Below are 18346 nucleotides of genomic sequence, written 5' to 3' on the forward strand. Positions count from 1 at the left end.
TGGTTGCTTTATGACATCTTCATTTTATGAAGATTTCTCACTATTTTATCTTCATCACTGGAAGTTAAAGGTAAGTTGATTTCTAAGGTGTGGGATATTATTGTGCCGCCTAAAGTGCTGCTTTTTGTAGTTGATGACTTGATGTTATGGGGGGAAAATCAATTTAAAAGAAAATCTAGGCAGGAAGGGTATTCTCAGTGGTGTCAAAGTCAAACTGCTTTATTCTTTGTGTGGACACGACTTCGAATTTGTCGATCATCTATTTCTTCATTGTAAGGTTACATGGGAAGTTTTGGGACATATCTTGAAATGGTAGGGGTGTGATTGGGTGAGCCCAAGGTTAGTGTAAGAGTTATTTGAGCAGTGGGATGCCCATGCAAAGGGTAGATCAGCAAGAAAATATTGGAAATCCTTGTTGCATTCTGGCTTGTGGATAGTCTGGTTGGAAAGGAACGGACTTGGTTTTTGGAATCATAGCCTGGGGGACTGATACTGGCGATCAACAATTCAGCATCCCGAAGCTGAAAATCCACAGATTAGTTTTTAGTGGCTGATGATGGGGGTTTTCTGGGTGCTGCAGTATAAACTCTAGAATTCAACAATATACGCTGCTTGTCTGTTTGTGTAGCAGCATACATGTTTTTTGCATGATGCTCTGTATCTTGTATTGCTTGCACCTGTCAGCATCTTGTTCATTTCATACGGGACGAATTTAAAATTTTATATAGGAGGAGGTTAAATTTTTTTTTGAGATCTAAAATTATACATCATAATTATTTTGAAGTGAGCCATAATTTTTTTTTAACTGAGTTATTATTAAAAAAATTAATTTTTAATATTAAAAAATTAATTTTAATTGTGAACTGCCTGACTGAAGCCAGGGAAGCTGCTCTTGCATGGATCCACCCTAATTATTTTTATAGCTGTGGTGTCTATCCTAATTATGTTAATTGTAATCACTTAAACATTGATTAATTTTATAAGTCCTGGCTGGGTTTCAATAAAATTTAAGTGTTTAGGACCACAATAAAAAAAAAAAAAACGAACATGATATAAAATAGGGTACTTGCTATAAGTATGAAAAATAATTATTTCAAAAAATGACTACAAATAAAAATTCTTTATCTTCCTTAATGAAATTAACAGACCGAAAACAATATGGGAGAAAGAGAGAGAATAAAGAAGCAAAATAATAAAATGGAAAAGTTTCTAAGTGATTGAAAAAAGATTAAAGTTCTTCAATGGTTTGTGTCAAGATTATTCTACAAGGTATAGAACAAATATTTTTTTATTATTTTCTTATCATTGTAGCATAACCTCCGAAAGGAGAGGGCAATCCCATAAAGATCCCTCTCGGAAGAATCTACCTAGAGGACCTAGAAGGAATCCACATGGAGGAACAGCTACACCCTTAGGGAAATACGCCCCCAACTGAAAATGCCCTGTTAAGGCAATCAATTAAAGGAGTGATGACCAAGGAATGAGTGCTCTAGGAAGAAGTAGCCGTAAATGAGTCCACCAGGGATGTCAAAATTCTTATTGGAGAGACCTCGTAGGCAGGTCATGTAGAAGTAAAGACCTTGTTCCATTAAGCAACCTGTCGTCAGGTCCATCTTTTCTCAAAAGACTCCATAAGTCATTAAGTCCTCTGAGAGGATTCCTCTTAAGCTTGACCGATAGCTATCCCCATGCTTGCTTGACATGTGTCCTCCCAAATATCCTCGAACTACATGCCTATAAATACCCTTCTCCTCAACAGGAAAAGGGATTTCATTTTTGACAAACTAATATCACTGCATACTCTATTTGTTGTGCACCTAGAGGGATCCTAGTGTCCTCCAGAAATCATATTTCTCTTCCTATACTGACTAAAGTATCTGAAGGCATACACGAGTGAAAAATCGTACCTTTTAACTAGTGGTTGTGATTTCAATTCCTCACAAAGTACAAGAATTCTACCTAGAAAATCCTTAGAAGAACATTTATTGATCCACCTAGGTGCAATCAACAAATCAACCCCAAGTTCCTCCCAAAAGATCTCCAATTTGTTCAGTATCTTCTGGAGGAGTGCCACCATCCTTCTAATTGTCACTCTCAGAGCAATCCTCAAGATTAGATATCTTCTAGGAGGATTCCACCCACATTGCTTGAAAGCCCTGAAGACCTTCACAGAAAGCTAGGAGTTTCATTCTACCTTGATAGGTAAACGTCCAACGCTTGATTAGCCCACTTTGCTAAAATCAAGGCAATCTCACTTCACAAATTTTAATTATTTTATTTTAGCAACAATAATTTGACACTATTTATGGGAAACTAACACAAAATCAACATCAATAGTAAGAGTTTGTAGTGTTAGTGCCTTAATACTAGATTTATATGACATCTAGTATGTGTAATAGAAAATAATGATGTATTCTTGCAAATTTATAAATAGTCATGTCTTCATCCATAACTCTCCTTTTAAATATGAATGAGTCCCTAGATATCTTGATAAAAATCTTATTCTTAAGTTGTTAAGAATATGTGACAAAAATCTATAGTATAGGATTTCTTAAAATGATTCCTAGTCCTTAGATTTATTAAAAATGAAATGTGATTAATCGATTATGGACTGACACGTGAGCTACTACCATTGATTAGTACGAAATGCTAATGATAATGGATGGTGAATCACATGTGATATTGCATGAGATGCAGATAGTAGTCATGTGGGTAGGCACTGGTTGAACATTTATTGAATGTGACACATGTAATATATCACATGGCTAGGAGAATTAATGATTTGTTACTGGTTTTTGGATCGGAAGCAACACAATTGTCTTGTACACTGATGTTAAAATGTATAGTTGAGCAAAACCATCCGAAGTAAGAAATGAGAATGCTCATTATGTTGTCTGTGTACAATAGCGTATGGAGACATGTGATTATTGATTGGATCAATTGACCTCCGGCATGAGGTGAACATCCTATGCTATAGTAGTTGGTTTGTAATTGCCTGAATCCTTGGTTAGGGTGTACATGATTGGAAAGGAGTTTCTGATGTCAGAAAGAGTTTCGATGTGTCATCTCGATCACACCACACTAGATCTTGACATAGATACCAAGTCCTGTGAGTTTGATCAATCCATAACTCTCACTCGGTCAAGATGTTAGTCAATTGAATGATTAAAATGCATGGCAATTGAAAGCCCAAATAGGTTTATAAGAAGCATTGAATTCATTGTTGTTAGAATCATCCTGAATCTATGTTAGAAGACATTCAAGATTTTGAAGGGTGTTTTGGAGAAATGGAGAGATCCTCATGATAGATCTATTGGAAAAGTAAACCAAATTAATTTTTCTATAGAATCATTCATGTACTGAACTTATTTGAGTCAAATGTCTCCTAAAATTCTGGTGATTGGATGAATGTATTCAAAGAACTATATTAATTCTTATGTAATTTTCTATGTCATCTAGATGTATAAATTGGACTACAATCTAACGTATTTTGTAAGCGGCATTGAAATAAAAAAAACTTTTTTTGTTTAAATATTTTGTCCTTTTGTCTTCAAATTGGTATCACAGCTTACCTACAAATATATATATATATATATAGAACCCTTGATCTAAATATAGTAGCAACAACAACAGATTTTGGAAGGGGAAAATAACAAATTCAAATAATCTGGTTTCTCTTATTTCTCGTTTTAATGGGGAAAATTATGATTATTGGAGCCACAATATGAAAGTTTTGCTGAAAGCATTAAAACTGTGGAGCATTGTTGACCAAGGCTACGTAGAATCAGAGAATAAAGATGGATTAACTCAAGCACATAAAAATGCTTTAAATGACAAGAGAGAAAAAGACTACGAAGCTCTTTTCCATATCTACCAGGCAATTGAAAGATCGGTGTTTGAACAAATCTCCAAGGCAAAAACTTCAAAGCAAGCATGAGAGATTTTACAAATTGAACATGAAGGAGAAGAGAAAGTAAAAAAGGTACGATTGTAGTCTTTATGGTTAGAATTTGAGAAACTTGAAATGAAAGAAGAAGAAAATATTTCAAATTACTTTACAAGAGTGACCTCTATAGTAAATCAAATTTATTCAGTGGTGAGATTTTAGAATATCAAAAGGTTGTGGAGAAAATTCTTCGAATTTTGCCACAAAAATTCGACTTTATAGTAGCCGCTATTGAAGAATATAAGAACTTGTCATCACTTTCATTAGATGATTTGCTTGCATCATTAAAATCTCATGAATTGCGAGTAAAGCACATGACTCTTCCTTCCCCTAACCAAGCCCTTAAATCTCAAATTTCAAGAGGCCTTGGTTCAAATAATTTTAGTGGATGAGGAAGGGGAAGAGGAAGATCTGGAGTTCAAGGAAAAGGCTACAATTCTCGTGGAAGAAGAAAAGGATTTCAAAGTGGAAGAGAGTCTAAAGAAGAAGAAAATGATGGCCATACAAATAATTTTCAGCGGGGATGAGGCCGAAGATATCAACAAAGAGGTAAAAAGAATACATTAAATGCTATAATTGTCATAAACGTGAACACAAAAGCAGTGATTGTTGGTATAAACAAAGGAATACATTGAGTACTATAATTGTCACAAACCGGGCCATAAAAGCAATGAGTGTTGGCATAAGAAGAAGGATGAAAAAGTTGGAACAAGTTTTCTCCATCAAGATGTCACAATCGAGAACAACAATTGTGAAACTTTATGGCTTACATGTCATGATAATCACAAGAATGGTGTTTGGTATTTGGACAGTGGTGCTAGCTAGTAAGCATATGATAGGAAATAAATCCTTGTTTTCCAAATTGTTGGAATCAGACTTGGGGCAGATTACAATTGGTGATGCGAGAACTTATGAAATTAAAGGCATTGAAAATATTACAATTGAAACCAAGGGTGGAAAAATTGAAAAGATGTCTGATGTATATTATGTTCCTGGTTTGAAAAGTAACTTACTTAGTGTTGGTGTTCTTGTAAGAAAAGGATTTGGTGTTAATTTACATGATAATATGTGCACTTTGATGAAAGGAAATTAGATTGTGGCAAAAATTCCTTTGGCATCCAATAATTTGTTCCCTATTCATCTTAAAGTCATTGGCATTACCTCTTACTTTGCTAACATGAATGAAGGAATCTCCAAGTTGTGGCATGATAGGTACAACCATTTAAATTACAGAGGCTTGAAGTTGTTATCAACAAAGAAAATGGTGGATGATTTTCCTCAAATTGATCAAGTTCATGATGTGTGTGAGGCATACCAACTTGGAAAATAACATAGAGATTAATTTCCCCACAAGTCATCTTGGAGAGCCAATCAATTACTTCAACTTGTACATTTAGATTTGTATGGACCAATGTCAACTTCTTCTCTTGGAGGTAGCAAATATTAAATTTATTTCATTGATGATTACAGTAGAAAAATTTGTACTTTCTCAAACAAAATTCTGATTGTTTTCAAGCATTCAAGAATTTTAAGGTCGAAGTTGAAAATTTCAATGGTTTTTCCACTAAGACATTAAGAATGGATCATAGAATAGAATATCTTTCAAAAGAATTTGAAAATATTGTGTAGTGATCTTGGTATAAGACATGAATTGACAGTTCGATATACATCACAACAAAATCATGTTTGTGAGAAGAAAAATCGAACAATCATGGAAATGGAAAGATGTATGATGAAAAGAAAAAAACTACCAAGAGAATTTTGGGCAGAGACAGTTGCTTGTGTAGAATATTTGATTAACAGGTCACCTTCAAAAAGTTTTTAAAACTTGACTCCTCATGAAACCTGATATGGATCTAAACCATCTGTTGGACATTTGAGGATTTTTGGCAGCCTTGTTTATGCTCATATACCTGATGCAATGAGAACCAAATTGGATGATAAAGCTGAAAAAATGTATTTTCATTGGTTACAGCAAAAGGTCCAAAGCTTATAAATTGTTTAACCCAATGATAAAGAAAATTGTGATTAGCAAAGACGTGAAGTTTGACGAAAATGCAACTTTTAAATGATCAAACAAGAGCACATCTACAATTTTTCATGAAGAAGAAAACATTTCCAATGACAATGATACATTTCCCACATCTTCAAATTCTCCGTTGGGAAGATTTTGAGGAAGATTAGTAAGGAAGAAGAATGAGAAGCATACAAGAACTTTATGATGGAACTGATAATCAAGAAAATGTTGTTATGTTTACATTCTTTGTATGAGAAGATCCAATTTCATATGAAGTAGCAAAAAAGGAAGAAAAATGGAGGTAAGCTATAAAGGAAGAAATTGAGGCAATTGAAAAGAACAACACATGGGAGCTAGTTGATCTACCATCAAAGAAGAATTCAATTTGAGTAAAATAGGTGTTTAAAACTAAGCTCAATTCAGATGGTCAGTTCAATAAGTACAAAGCTTGCCTTGTTGCAAAGGGGTATGTTCAAAGAAAATGAGAAGACTTTAATGAGGTATTTGCCCTCGTTTCTAGACTTGACACTATTCAATTAATCATTTCATTGGCTGCTCAAAATAATTGGAAGCTTTTTCAAATGGATGTTAAATCAACATTTTAAAATTTATTTATCCAAGGAGAAATATATGTTGATCAACCACCTAGATTTGTAAACGAAGGAGAAGAATAAGAGGTTTACAATTTAAAAAAGGTTTTATATGGTTTAAAACAAACACCAAGAGCATGGTATAGTTGGATCAATGCAGTTTTTTTTTTAAAAAAATAATTGATTTCAAAAGAGTCCCCTTGAACACACTTTATATATTAAGAATGGGCCACAAAGGAGTTTTATCATTGTTAGTATGTATGTATGTTGATTGATCTTGTCTTTATGGGAAATAATTTGGTCATGTTGGATGAATTCAAAACTTTGATGATAAAAGAATTTGATATGATCGATCTAGAAAAACTACATCATTTTTTGGGTATTGAAGTGTGTCAATTAGAAAGAGGAATTTTTATCACCCAAGAACACTATGCTAGAGAAATTTTAAAGAAATTCAAGATGGAAAATGCAAAGGCTGTATTAACTCCATGTATTTTGGGATTGAAACTACGAAAAAAATATGAAGGAAAGCTTGTTAATGCCACCATGTATAGGAGTTTAGTGGGAAATCTGATGCATCTCATAGCCACAAGACTCGACATCATGTTTGTTGTTTGTTTAATAAGTAGGTTCATGGAAACACCGTATTCAAAACATTTGAAAGCTACTAAAAGAATTTTACGATATGTGAAAAAGACAATTGATTATGGCATTTTTTATCAAGTAAATGTTCCAACTACTTTTTTTGGATACACTGATAGTGATATTCCAAGAAGTGTTGATGATAGTAAAAGCACATCGGGTTATGCTTTTAGCATTGTAAGTTGCGTAATTTGTTGGAGTTTAATGAAACAATCGATTGTTGCTCTATTAACAACTGAAGTTGAAAATGTTGTAGCATCTTTTGTTAGTTGTTACATTATATGGTTGTGAGATGTTTTGAAGAATCTCAATCACAAACAAGATGGTCTGATAACTCTCTTTTGTGATAACAATTCAATAATTTCAGTCACAAAGGAACTTATTCTACATGGGAGGACAAAATACATTCGTACAAGATATCACTTCTTCAAAAAACTTGTTCATGATGGAATAATTCAAGTCAAATATTGCAAAACTGAAGATCAAGTAGTAGATGTCTTTATAAAGCCACTTGGAGGTCAAAATTTCAAAAATCAGGTTGCAAGACTTGAGATGAGAGACAAATTTGGTTTACTGAAGACAATGTTGGAAAAGTATACCAAATTATTTTTTCTATAGAATCATTCGTGTACTAAACTTATTTTAGTCAAATGTTTGTTAAATTTTTGGTGATTGGATGAATGTATTCAAAGAACTATATTAATTCTTCTATAATTTTCTATGTCATCTAGATGTATAAATTGGACTATGCATTGAAATTGAAAACTTTTTCAAATTAAATATTCTGTCTTTTCGCCTTCAAGATTGAAATGTTTGATTGACGATAAATAGTTTAACATGTCATGATTGCTATATAGTCGTGAACCTAGAAGATCATATGTATACTAAGCATGAACATAAGATTAGTGATGCATCGGTGTTAATGTATTTTTTATCATTAAAGAATTAATGACAATGGATATTGTTAAGAGTTAATAAAGGAATCGACAAACTCTTAAGAGTTAATAGTGGAAGACCATTAAGAGTTAATGAGGACAATTAAGAGTTAATGAATATACTCCTAAGAGTTAACAAAAAATCTTGATTCCATTAAGAATTAATAAAAAAGCTATTAATAGTTAATAATGGGACTTAGATGCAATAATCTGAAAGTTTGAATGGAAGACCCAAAAATAGTTGACCGGTTCATTTAAATGGCCTATAATTTTAAATTTTTATTTAAATTTAATTTATTTTTTTATACATAAAAGAAAAAGGATTTCATAAGTATAACAGCTCAACGTCGGCGGTAAGTTGTAAAGATCAGAGGCCTAAGCCCATTAATCAAGAAATGCGTTGCTTTTGTACATAACAAGGGCCAAGCTGCTGGATTAGCCCAGTTGGCTAGAGCGTGTGGTCCTAAACACACGGGCGCGAAGGTTCAAGCCCCACCCCTAGTGCTCTCGTCATCTATCTTTCAACCCAAAAGACTTTCGTTTCTCCCCTCCCCCCCCCAATTCCACGTGTTTTCTTATGTTTTTTACTCAGAAATAAAAAATAAAAAAACCCCCCTCGGCTGTCTTCTTATGGAGTCTTCTTAACCATTGGATTTGGATACTAATTCTCTACCTCATTGGAAGGGTTGCAATTAATTCGAGTTTTGCTGAATTTAAGCTCAGCTTATAAGGTGATTTCTAAATTCAAGTTTCAGCTAGCCTTAAAACTTGGGTTGACCCTAGAAACTTGGCTCGAACTCAAGCTCAATTTATGTGAATGAGTTTGGGTGCCTATTTGATAAGTTCATATTAAGTAATATATTTATATAATTATAAATAAATATATTAATATATTTATAAATGATTTTGTTCACAAATTATTTATGAATTTCTAATCTAGCATGTTTACGAATCTTTAATTGAATATATTAATATTTATAAATTTTTAATTGGATTTGTTCGCAAGATTCAACGAATTGATATTTATTAAAATCAAATTCAAGTCATTTACAAATTAATCTTTAAATTAATCTCAATCTAAACTTGTATATTTTAACAAATAAATTTAAAAGATTTTTATTAAATCAAACACCAAATCGCTCACAATCAGTTCACGTTATTTGCAAGGCTACTCATTCCCGACCAAATTTTACCCAGGCATAGTGACCAGCCAGTTTGCACCAACATCTATGTTTTAGTAAAGGCGAACTTCACAACTACCATTAGCCTCTGAAGTTGGATTATAGTGTTAGTTTACATCTCAAATGGTAAATGTCATTCACACCAGGGGAATGGCCAAGTCAAGCGCCATGTGTGGTGTGTCGGGAAGTGCGCGACTCAGGGCAACGTGGCGTGAATATATGATTTGTAATCGAGTGATTTAAACTTTATTTTGTCTTAATATGGGCCTTGTAATTCACAAGCAGTATAATATAAAACATCACTTCACCTAACAATTTTTCCACCAAACCAAGCCTCAGTTAAAAATGGTTAATGGTTAGTGCAGTAGTCGGCACTGGTATAAATTTTACAAAAACATAAATCTCTTATTGTGTTTGTGCTACTGCCGGTTCAGAAAGAGACATAAATAATTGAACACGAGTGCATGCCAAAGTCACAAGCACGAGCATAGACCAACGTGAGACTTAAGGCGATTTCTGATTTCTAGGCGCTGAAACGAAACAACAGCCTGCAATATGTCGGCAAGCCGCTTTCACACCACAATCTGATCATCGCTTCGCTTCTCACTCTTTGTTTATTCCCAAATCTTCACAGAATTACAGTCAATACGTACAACTTCGTCTACCAGCAGCTCAAGAATTTGTTGCCCAAGCTCTCTGCAAATCTCTTCCACGTCTCCGTATTTGACGCCTGATTTCGCCGCCACCCAGCTCGAATCCTCCATTATTTCTTCTTCTGTGAGCCTGAAAATTTCACTCACCACGTCCACCACGTGCTCCTGGTTCTTGGGTTTTCTCATTCTGTTTCTCTTCCTTACTCTCAGTGCATGATCATCCGCTATGAAAGTTCGACTGGAATTCGGAGATGGGTTCGATGAAGGTTTGGGTTTCCTCCTTGAATTCGAGGCTCGTGCCCTGGATTCTTCCGCTGGAATCATTCATGCAAAATTAATAATGTAAACAAACTAATTTAGATGGATGGTGATGATGAAAACACTGACAGAATTTGGAGGTAATTTAACAGAGCAAACCTGAAATAATCTGATGGTTGGTGACATCAAGAACTGAAACTGGAAATGAATTCTCCGAGCTGCAAATGGGTTTAATTTTCCTCGTTGAGTTTCTGTTCTTCTTCCTCTGATTCATCGGCTTCACTGCAACTCTTGTCTTCAGATTTTGTTCACTGTCTTTTCCATGAACGATCTTGTTTCTATCGCTTAAATTAGCATTTCCAAGATTTCGAGAAGATTTACCATGAAACCCAGTTGGCTCTTCCTTCCTCCGCTGAAATTTCATGTTTTCTCCATTTACCTTCTTCTGAACGAACTTCTTCTTCTTCTCCGCCAAATGCTCGACACTCAAGCTCATTCTATGGCTTTGGCCGACTTTCTCGAAGCATAGAACAAAGAAGTCGTGGCTCTGATGCTGCTGCAGAAAGGTCGGGACTTCGCGGAAAGACATCGACGTTCTGACCCGCCGGTGGTGTCCTCGGGTCCGATCAAATTCCGGCAAGAACTCGATGGAGTTCGCCGACTTGCTTCGCAGGAACGAGTCGAGAGTGGTGCGTCTTCTTGATTCCGGGCTCCAGTTGATCTCCGGCAACGATTCTAGACCCATAAGCCTCGCCACTATTCCTGGCGTCGCTGGAGCTTGCGGCTTGGCCGCCATTGTCGGATCTTTTTCTGGAGGGTGGTGATGGGATTTCGCTGTGTCATTGGCGTCGGGGATGAGATCGGAGGGGTGGGTTTGGAGGCTGCCGGTGCAGAGAAGCCGGCGGAGAACGCCATGGAAGCACTTGGAGGTTGAACTCTCTGAGTCGTTCATGATAGCGAGAGAGAGAGAGAGAGAAGTAAATGAGATGGTCACCCACGGGAAACAGAAGAGGGACTTGTAATCTGATCTGGACCATGTAGGAGAGATTTGGTCAGCCTTAAAGTGGAATAATAATTAGATTAAAAGAATTTTAAAATTAAAATGGCATTTAAACACAGAATTTTAACGTTTATTATGGTTATTAATATTCATATTTGGATGATTATTCATTACATAATAAATAATTATTAATGGTAAAAAGGAATAGAATTTTAAAAAATATTTTAAATATTACAACCTAATTTGCTAGTTACAAGATACAGTGATGGCTCCAAATTTTGCACCGTGATTAAAGTATATTTCTTGTAAATTAGCGTGCTTTAATAAAGTTTAATCTCCTAACCTAGAAAAGCAAGAGAGACTTTACAAACTAACCTACCGCCCTAATGGTAAGCTTTTTAATTTTTTAATTTACGTACACGTATTAACACAATAACGAGACCTTAATATGATTAATAATAAATTACATTATTTTATATAAAATTTTAAGTAATGTTATTTATAAATCTATGTTGACACTTATATTTACATTTTATTAATTAATTATTAATAATTTAATGAGGAGTGTATTGATAATTGATTAATGGAATGTCAATATGGATGCCAACTTAAATGTCTACGTAGTATTACTCTAAAACTTTTATTTACATATTAATCATTAATAAAAAAATGTTAACCTGGAATGCAAGGTTATCGTAAAATGACTGTCATTTTTAAGTTCCAATTTTGAAAGAGAAGAGTTGATTTAGCAGGACCCAGAGCAATTGATATGGATGGTGACTTCTGAGTTATGTGGTAGGACAAGAGAATAGTAGTAATATGAGAGAGAGAGAGAGAGAGGGAGCCTAGAAAGGGTTTATAGAGTAGTAGTCTTTCGGGGATTTGACGACTGCGCTTTGCATTCACATTCGCAATAGAATTCCTGTGCCTTACCAAAAGGCAAGCACCTACCTAACCACAATCTAGGCTACCAACAATCCCATTAAATGCAATCCACAAGGGATATTATCCCTCTTCCATATTCTATTATAGTACTCACAAATTACACGTTAATTTCTTTATAACCAACCAACCCTCCCTCCCTCCCTCCCTCCCTATAACCGCGATCAATCAAACACAAGGGGCACCGCCTTCCAAATCGAGGTTGAGAATTTGAAGGGGAGGAGGTGGAGAATATGCAGAAAGAGGAAATGGAAATTGGGGATTTGGAGGGGACTTTGGTGTTGTACTGCATATATCATACTTGATTGTAGACACAGGGATCTGGCTGGCGCCGATGTTGTTGACTTTGGTCACTATTCGGATTGGATTGAAGGGTCCATTTCTCACTCGAAGCCACCTGTCCACTCATATTCATGTGGCCCCTGCTCCTTTATGATTGACGTTGAAATCAGGGGGGCTCTTTCATTATTCGAATAAGAAAACAATCTTTTGTTTTTATCTCTATTTCTATTTTTACTTTATTTCTAAGTCTTTTTTTACATCTGAAAAAAACTTAAAAGAGATTGTGTTTGTTGGGGGCGGAGTACCTACAAAGCAAGGTTAGTGTTTAAAATCAAAACTAAAAGAGTAAACCTATAATAGCAATAAGAAGAACACAAAGTAAACTCGCTGTTTTGGCCAACGAATGATAATCACGAAGACAATGGATCAAGGCTCAGTTCTGGGCTCGCCAACACCACTTAGGTAACTCCAAAAATAGGGACACCAAGCCACAAAGGAGCCCAAACCCCCCAAGAACCGAAAACCTCAAACCCCCAAGCCTCTCAACCGATCGACACCCTTCACCTAAGCCACACAAGCTTTCACACACAATAGGATCCACCAAGGAATGGAGAGTAATCACGAAAGAACAACTTTCCATAGAAGAGGCGATCGATCCCCATAAATACACCTCATCGACAAATCATTCAAGACGAACAAGAAAATGCGCGACACTCAACATGGCAAGGATCGTCGGACCAAGAAGGAAAACAACCCACGAAGGATCAGCCATACAAGGAAGGAGGCAAGGCATGATCGGCCGAGAAGACAGGAAGGAGAGAACACCATCGGCCGCCACACACTGGGCACAAATAAGGAAACAAATCCCTTATATATAGGAAACCTAGGATAAAGGGTAATGGGCTTCATGGGCTTTCCCCCTCTCTTGAGCAAATGGGCCAAGACCCATTTCTCCTCCAAAGAGAGGAGTAAGGGTTTATGGCCCGACTTCTATTTGGGTTGCCAACAAGGGTGTCGAACCGTCGCTTTAAATCTGGGCCGAAGCCTATGAAGCTAACCCGAAATAGCGTCATCGCCTTGGGCCTCATTAGGAAACACAAGCCCAACAATCTTCACCTTGATTCCTAATGAGGCCAACACACACAGGCAATAAGAAACAAGCACATGCAACAAATGCATTCATCCACACAGGAAATAGATTCATAAACATGCAACAAATGCATAAACATGCAACAAATGCATAAACTTGAGCTAGCTCTCTCTCTATCCCACTTAGGTTTGGATCTCACTAATCCTCCCACTTAGGGTAAGGACTCTCTCATCCTCTCACTTAGGCTAGGATTTCTCTCATCCTCCCCCTTAGGTTAGGATTCATCCTCCCATTTAGGCTAGGATCTACCTCATCCTCCCACTTAGGCTAGGATTTACCTCATCCTCCCACTTAGGTTAGGATTGACTCTCCACCTTGCTCGAGGTGGTGGAAATAAGGATATTTGACCCTTCTCTGAAATGGAATGATAGACACACAATCCTTATCCATTGACTCATCCTCTCACTTAAGCTAAGAGGTTTCTCTAATCCTCCCACTTAGGCTAAGGATCTTTCTAATCCTCCCACTTAAGCTAGGATCTCTCACTCATCTTGCCACTTAGGCTAGGATCTCACTCATCCTACCACTTAGATTAGGATCTACTTCATCCAACCACTTAGGTTAGGATTTCTCTCTGATAGAAATGAAATGCTAGCACACACCAAGAGGGGGCTGAATTAGTATAATAAAAATAATTTTTGAGAAACATAGATGTCGCCTGTTAAGACCAAGGATTCGTTAAACTCAAGACCTTAAAATGGCATGATGTAATATCAACTGTGTAAAGACAATCTCGTCTTGTGAATAATAAATATGAAATCTTTATGGTTGAGAGGTTAAATGTATAAATTAAGTAGGGGATAAAAAGATGCTGATAAGAACAAACACACATAAGGCACAAACACACGACGATTTATAGTGGTTTGGCTTTCTAAGCCTAGTCCACTACCTTAGCTACCACTAAGGATTTTGAAACAACTTCACTATCAACCCCCAACTCAACCCGACTAGGTCCTCTAGTCCGTGACTAGAAAACTTACAAACCTCCCAATCTAATCGGCCCTCTAGCTTCCGCTAGGTCAAGTACAATAAAAATGAGAATGAGAATCTAAGAGTACATTGATAAATAACAAGCTCTCTCCAACTGAAGGATCAAGGCTTACAATGAATGTAACAGTGCAGATACAAATCCTAAAAAATATAGATATAGAGAGAAAAGAATTTAACGCTTGATGTAAACTTGAATGCTCGGTAGTTAAAGATATTAAATGTTTCCAATAGCCTTCAATCGATTTTCCCAACTCCTATTTATAGTTGATGGTAGATAAATATGAAAATTCGACCGTTGTGGTAGTTGAGCGAGCATTAAATGCTCAAAAAACTAGTCGTTATAAGTTTCTGTGAAACAAACTGTCGACAGACTAAAGAGGTTAGTCGACTATATTTTTGAATAAAACTAAGGAATCTACCATCCCTTCAACCACCAACTCTTCTTGAGACTCAGGCTGAGATGAAGATGGTCCTTCTGATCTTCTCTTTTTCCTAGGATTCTCTGGATTATCAACCTTGACCCATTCCCTATCCTTACTTGCATAGCCAATCCTAATGGTTGTTTTATCATTAATGTGTTGAGAGGGGCTAAGATAGACTTTCCTAGCACTTTCTATTTGGCCCACTAAATTATCCAATAGTTCACTGATTGTCATCCCATAGGGAAGTGACCTAGTCTTTGCTGAGAAGGATTCTATCATAAGGTTGATCATCAGTAGACATAGATTTGGCCTTCTCTTAGCCTTAATACATTGAAGTAGGCATAAACCGAGTCTAGTAACTAGAGAAAAACTGTCACTCCTAGGATAAAGCATCTGAAAAAAATGCGATGAAGAAGTCTAATGTTCAAGTCCATACTTGTTGTGTCAATGATTTTAGAGGTAATAGAGTCATCTCCTATGACTTCTTTACTAGCCTGAACATAGTCTTGGGTCTAAGATGCATAATCCTTACCATCTAACGGAATTCCAAAATGATTATGAATCAGTGTCAAAGTGACTTCAATATGAGTCCAATGTTAGTTTTAAACTTTTTATCCGACTTTCTCTTGTGATAGGTGTTGTCTACATTTGAGTAAAATGCCCTAATTGCATCTTCATATATACATCTATGAATCGTTAAGAAATCTCACCAGCCAAACTCCTTAAATGTTTGAATATAGGGAAAATCAGTGGATTCTAGAAACATTAAGTCCAAGTAATGTCCTTCTAGGAATTCTCTAGATTCAAAGAGAGTGGAATACCTTTCTTGTTGACCCTCAGAGTTGAAAACTTGAATTTGAGGCCTGGGTTGAGATGGTGGACGACTTGAAGAAGCTGGTTCCTTCCCTTTTCCTTTATCCTTGCTTGAGTTCTTTGTTCTAGCCATAGGGAATGATGTGAGGGGATGCAATCGAGAGAACACAAAGAGAGAGAGAGAGAGAGAGAGAGAGAGAGAGAGAGATGATCGAGAATGAAAAGGAAAGTGAGAGAGGTGAGTTTAGCACTTAGAGAGAGAGAGAACAATTCAGCCACACAAAGAAGTTAGGGTTTGGAGAAAATCGATGGTCGCCCTTTCTTTAAATAGACGAATCTGGATAGTCGATAGATTAGAATGGCTTTGTCGACTATCACAATGAATATCAAGGGAATAGTCAACATACACGATGTTGTTCTCAACCAATTTTAATTTTGAATAGAAAGCATAGTCGACAAAGGTTAGGCCTTCTGTCGACTATCTTGGCAACGACATGACTCCGTAGTCAACAAAAGCATAATTTCTGTCGACTAGACTTGAAGAATAAAAAGAATTTAATTAACAGAGATGTGCCCACATCACTTATAAATTTTGGCTAAAACATATTATGTCAATAGATTATTTCATTTATTTGACAGATTTAAATGCTTGGCCTTATCACAAATATATTAAAAGAGATTAATAAATCAAAAATTCAAATAACATTAAGTCATGTAATAATTAACCCTAGCTTACTCCTAAAATATTCAAACTTTTCTCTATCAGGAGGTTTTGTAAAGATATCTGCTATTTGATGATTAGTATTTATGATTTTAAGATTATGTCTCCTTTTTGAACATGGTCTCTATGAAGTGATGTTTTACTTCTCTGTGTTTAGTTTTTGCATGAAACACTGGATTTTTTGTTAGAGCTATAACACTGGTATTGTCACATTTTATTGGGATGTTTTGAAGTCTTATGCCATAGTCTTCTACCTGATCCACAATATTTGAGCACAACAATTTTCAGCTGCAACATATTCAGCCTCAGTAGATGATAAAGCTACTGTATTTTGCTTCCTACTTGACCAAGATACTAAACAATTTCCTAAGAATTAACATGAACCACTTGTACTTTTCTATCTATTTTACATCCATCATAATCAACATCAGTATAAGCTATTAGATTAAAGTTGTTTGATTTTGCATAAAATAGTTCCAAGCTTGTAGTTCCTTTTAGGTATCTAAAAATCCTCTTAACTACTTTTAAGTGTGATTCTTTGGGGTTAGATTGGAACCTAGCACACACTAAACATAATGTTAGGTCTACTAGCTGTTAAATAAAGCAATGAGCCAATCATACTTTTATAAAGCTTGTTATCTACAGCCTTGCCTAATTCATCTTTATCTAGGCTTTGAGAGCTACTCATAGGTGTAGCCATAGGCTTACAATCTTAAATATCAAACCTCTTAAGAAGATCTCTTATGTATTTTTGTTGAGAGATATATATACCCTCATCTTCTTATTTTATTTGCAATCCTAGAAAGTATTTTAGTTCACCCATCATGCTCATCTCAAATTCTCCTTTCATAAGATTTTCAAATTGATCACATAGAGATTTATTTGTAGATCCAAAAATGATATCATCCACATAAATTTGAACTAAGAGTATGTCCTTGTCATGATTTTTTATAAATAAAATTGTATCTGTTTAACCTCTTTTGAACCCTTTATCTAAGAGAAATTTACCAAGCCTTTCATACCATGCCATAGGGGCTTGTTTTAGATCACATAAAGCTTTGGACAATTTGAACACATGGTATTCATATTTATGATTTACAAACCCGGGAGGTTGTTCTACATAAACTTCTTCATTGATATATCCATTTAAGAAAGCATTCTTAACATCCATTTGATATAGCCTGAAGTTTTTGTAACAAACAAATGCTAGTAACATCATTATGGCTTCTAATCTAGCAACAGGGGCATAAGTCTCATCATAGTCATTACCTTTTTCTTGGCTATATCCTTGAGCCACTAGCCTTGCTTTGTTTCTAGTCACTATACCATTTTCATCCATCTTGTTTCTAAATACCTATTTTGTGCCTATAATTGGATGGTCTTTTGGTCTTGGTACTAGTTTCCAAACTCCACTCCTTTCAAATTGATTTAAATCTTCTTGCATGGAAATGATCCAATTTTCATCTTCTAAAGCTTCTTTAACATTTTAGGTTCTACTTGAGATAAGAAAGCGACATATTTGCATTCATTTCTAATGGATGATCTTGTTCTAATGCCTTTGGATGGATCTCATATGATTTCATTTTCTTTGAGATATTTCCTTTCTCTTGGAAATGTTGGTTCCTTTTCTACTTGATGCTCTTGTTCTACTTCAAATGGATCATTATCTTGAGTATTTGATTCATTTTGTTCTATTGAAAGTCTTTCAAGATTTTGGGTTACTTCATTTTCACATTCTTCTCTAGGTTTTGAGATTTGAACATTTATGTCATCAACTATTACTTGAATTGTTTCTTCTACTACT

At 35.5% G+C, this 18346-nt stretch overlaps 1 protein-coding gene across 1 annotated transcript; it reads right to left on the minus strand.

The window, feature by feature from the left end:
- Positions 1-9576: 9576 nt before the first annotated feature.
- LOC127788877 (uncharacterized) lies at positions 9577-11249 on the minus strand. The gene is made up of 2 exons (XM_052317536.1): positions 10382-11249; positions 9577-10278 (listed from the first exon to the last, which is right to left on the minus strand). The coding sequence occupies exons 1-2, from the start codon at positions 11172-11174 to the stop codon at positions 9926-9928; spliced, it is 1146 nt and encodes a 381-aa protein (XP_052173496.1). The 5' UTR covers positions 11175-11249; the 3' UTR covers positions 9577-9925.
- Positions 11250-18346: the final 7097 nt, after the last annotated feature.

The sequence above is a fragment of the Diospyros lotus genome, chromosome 13 (assembly GCF_014633365.1).
Source record: "Diospyros lotus cultivar Yz01 chromosome 13, ASM1463336v1, whole genome shotgun sequence".
In the NCBI taxonomy this organism is placed as follows: Eukaryota; Viridiplantae; Streptophyta; class Magnoliopsida; order Ericales; family Ebenaceae; genus Diospyros; species Diospyros lotus.

What these genes read in the sequence shown, in the direction of transcription:
- LOC127788877 (XM_052317536.1), bottom strand. Translation starts at nt 11,174, where the DNA reads ATGAACGACTCAGAGAGTTCAACCTCCAAGTGCTTCCATGGCGTTCTC. An exon ending in CAACCATCAGATTATTTCAG is followed by an intron (nt 10,279 to 10,381) that starts GTTTGCTCTGTT and finishes GAATGATTCCAG; the next exon opens with CGGAAGAATCCAGGGCACGA.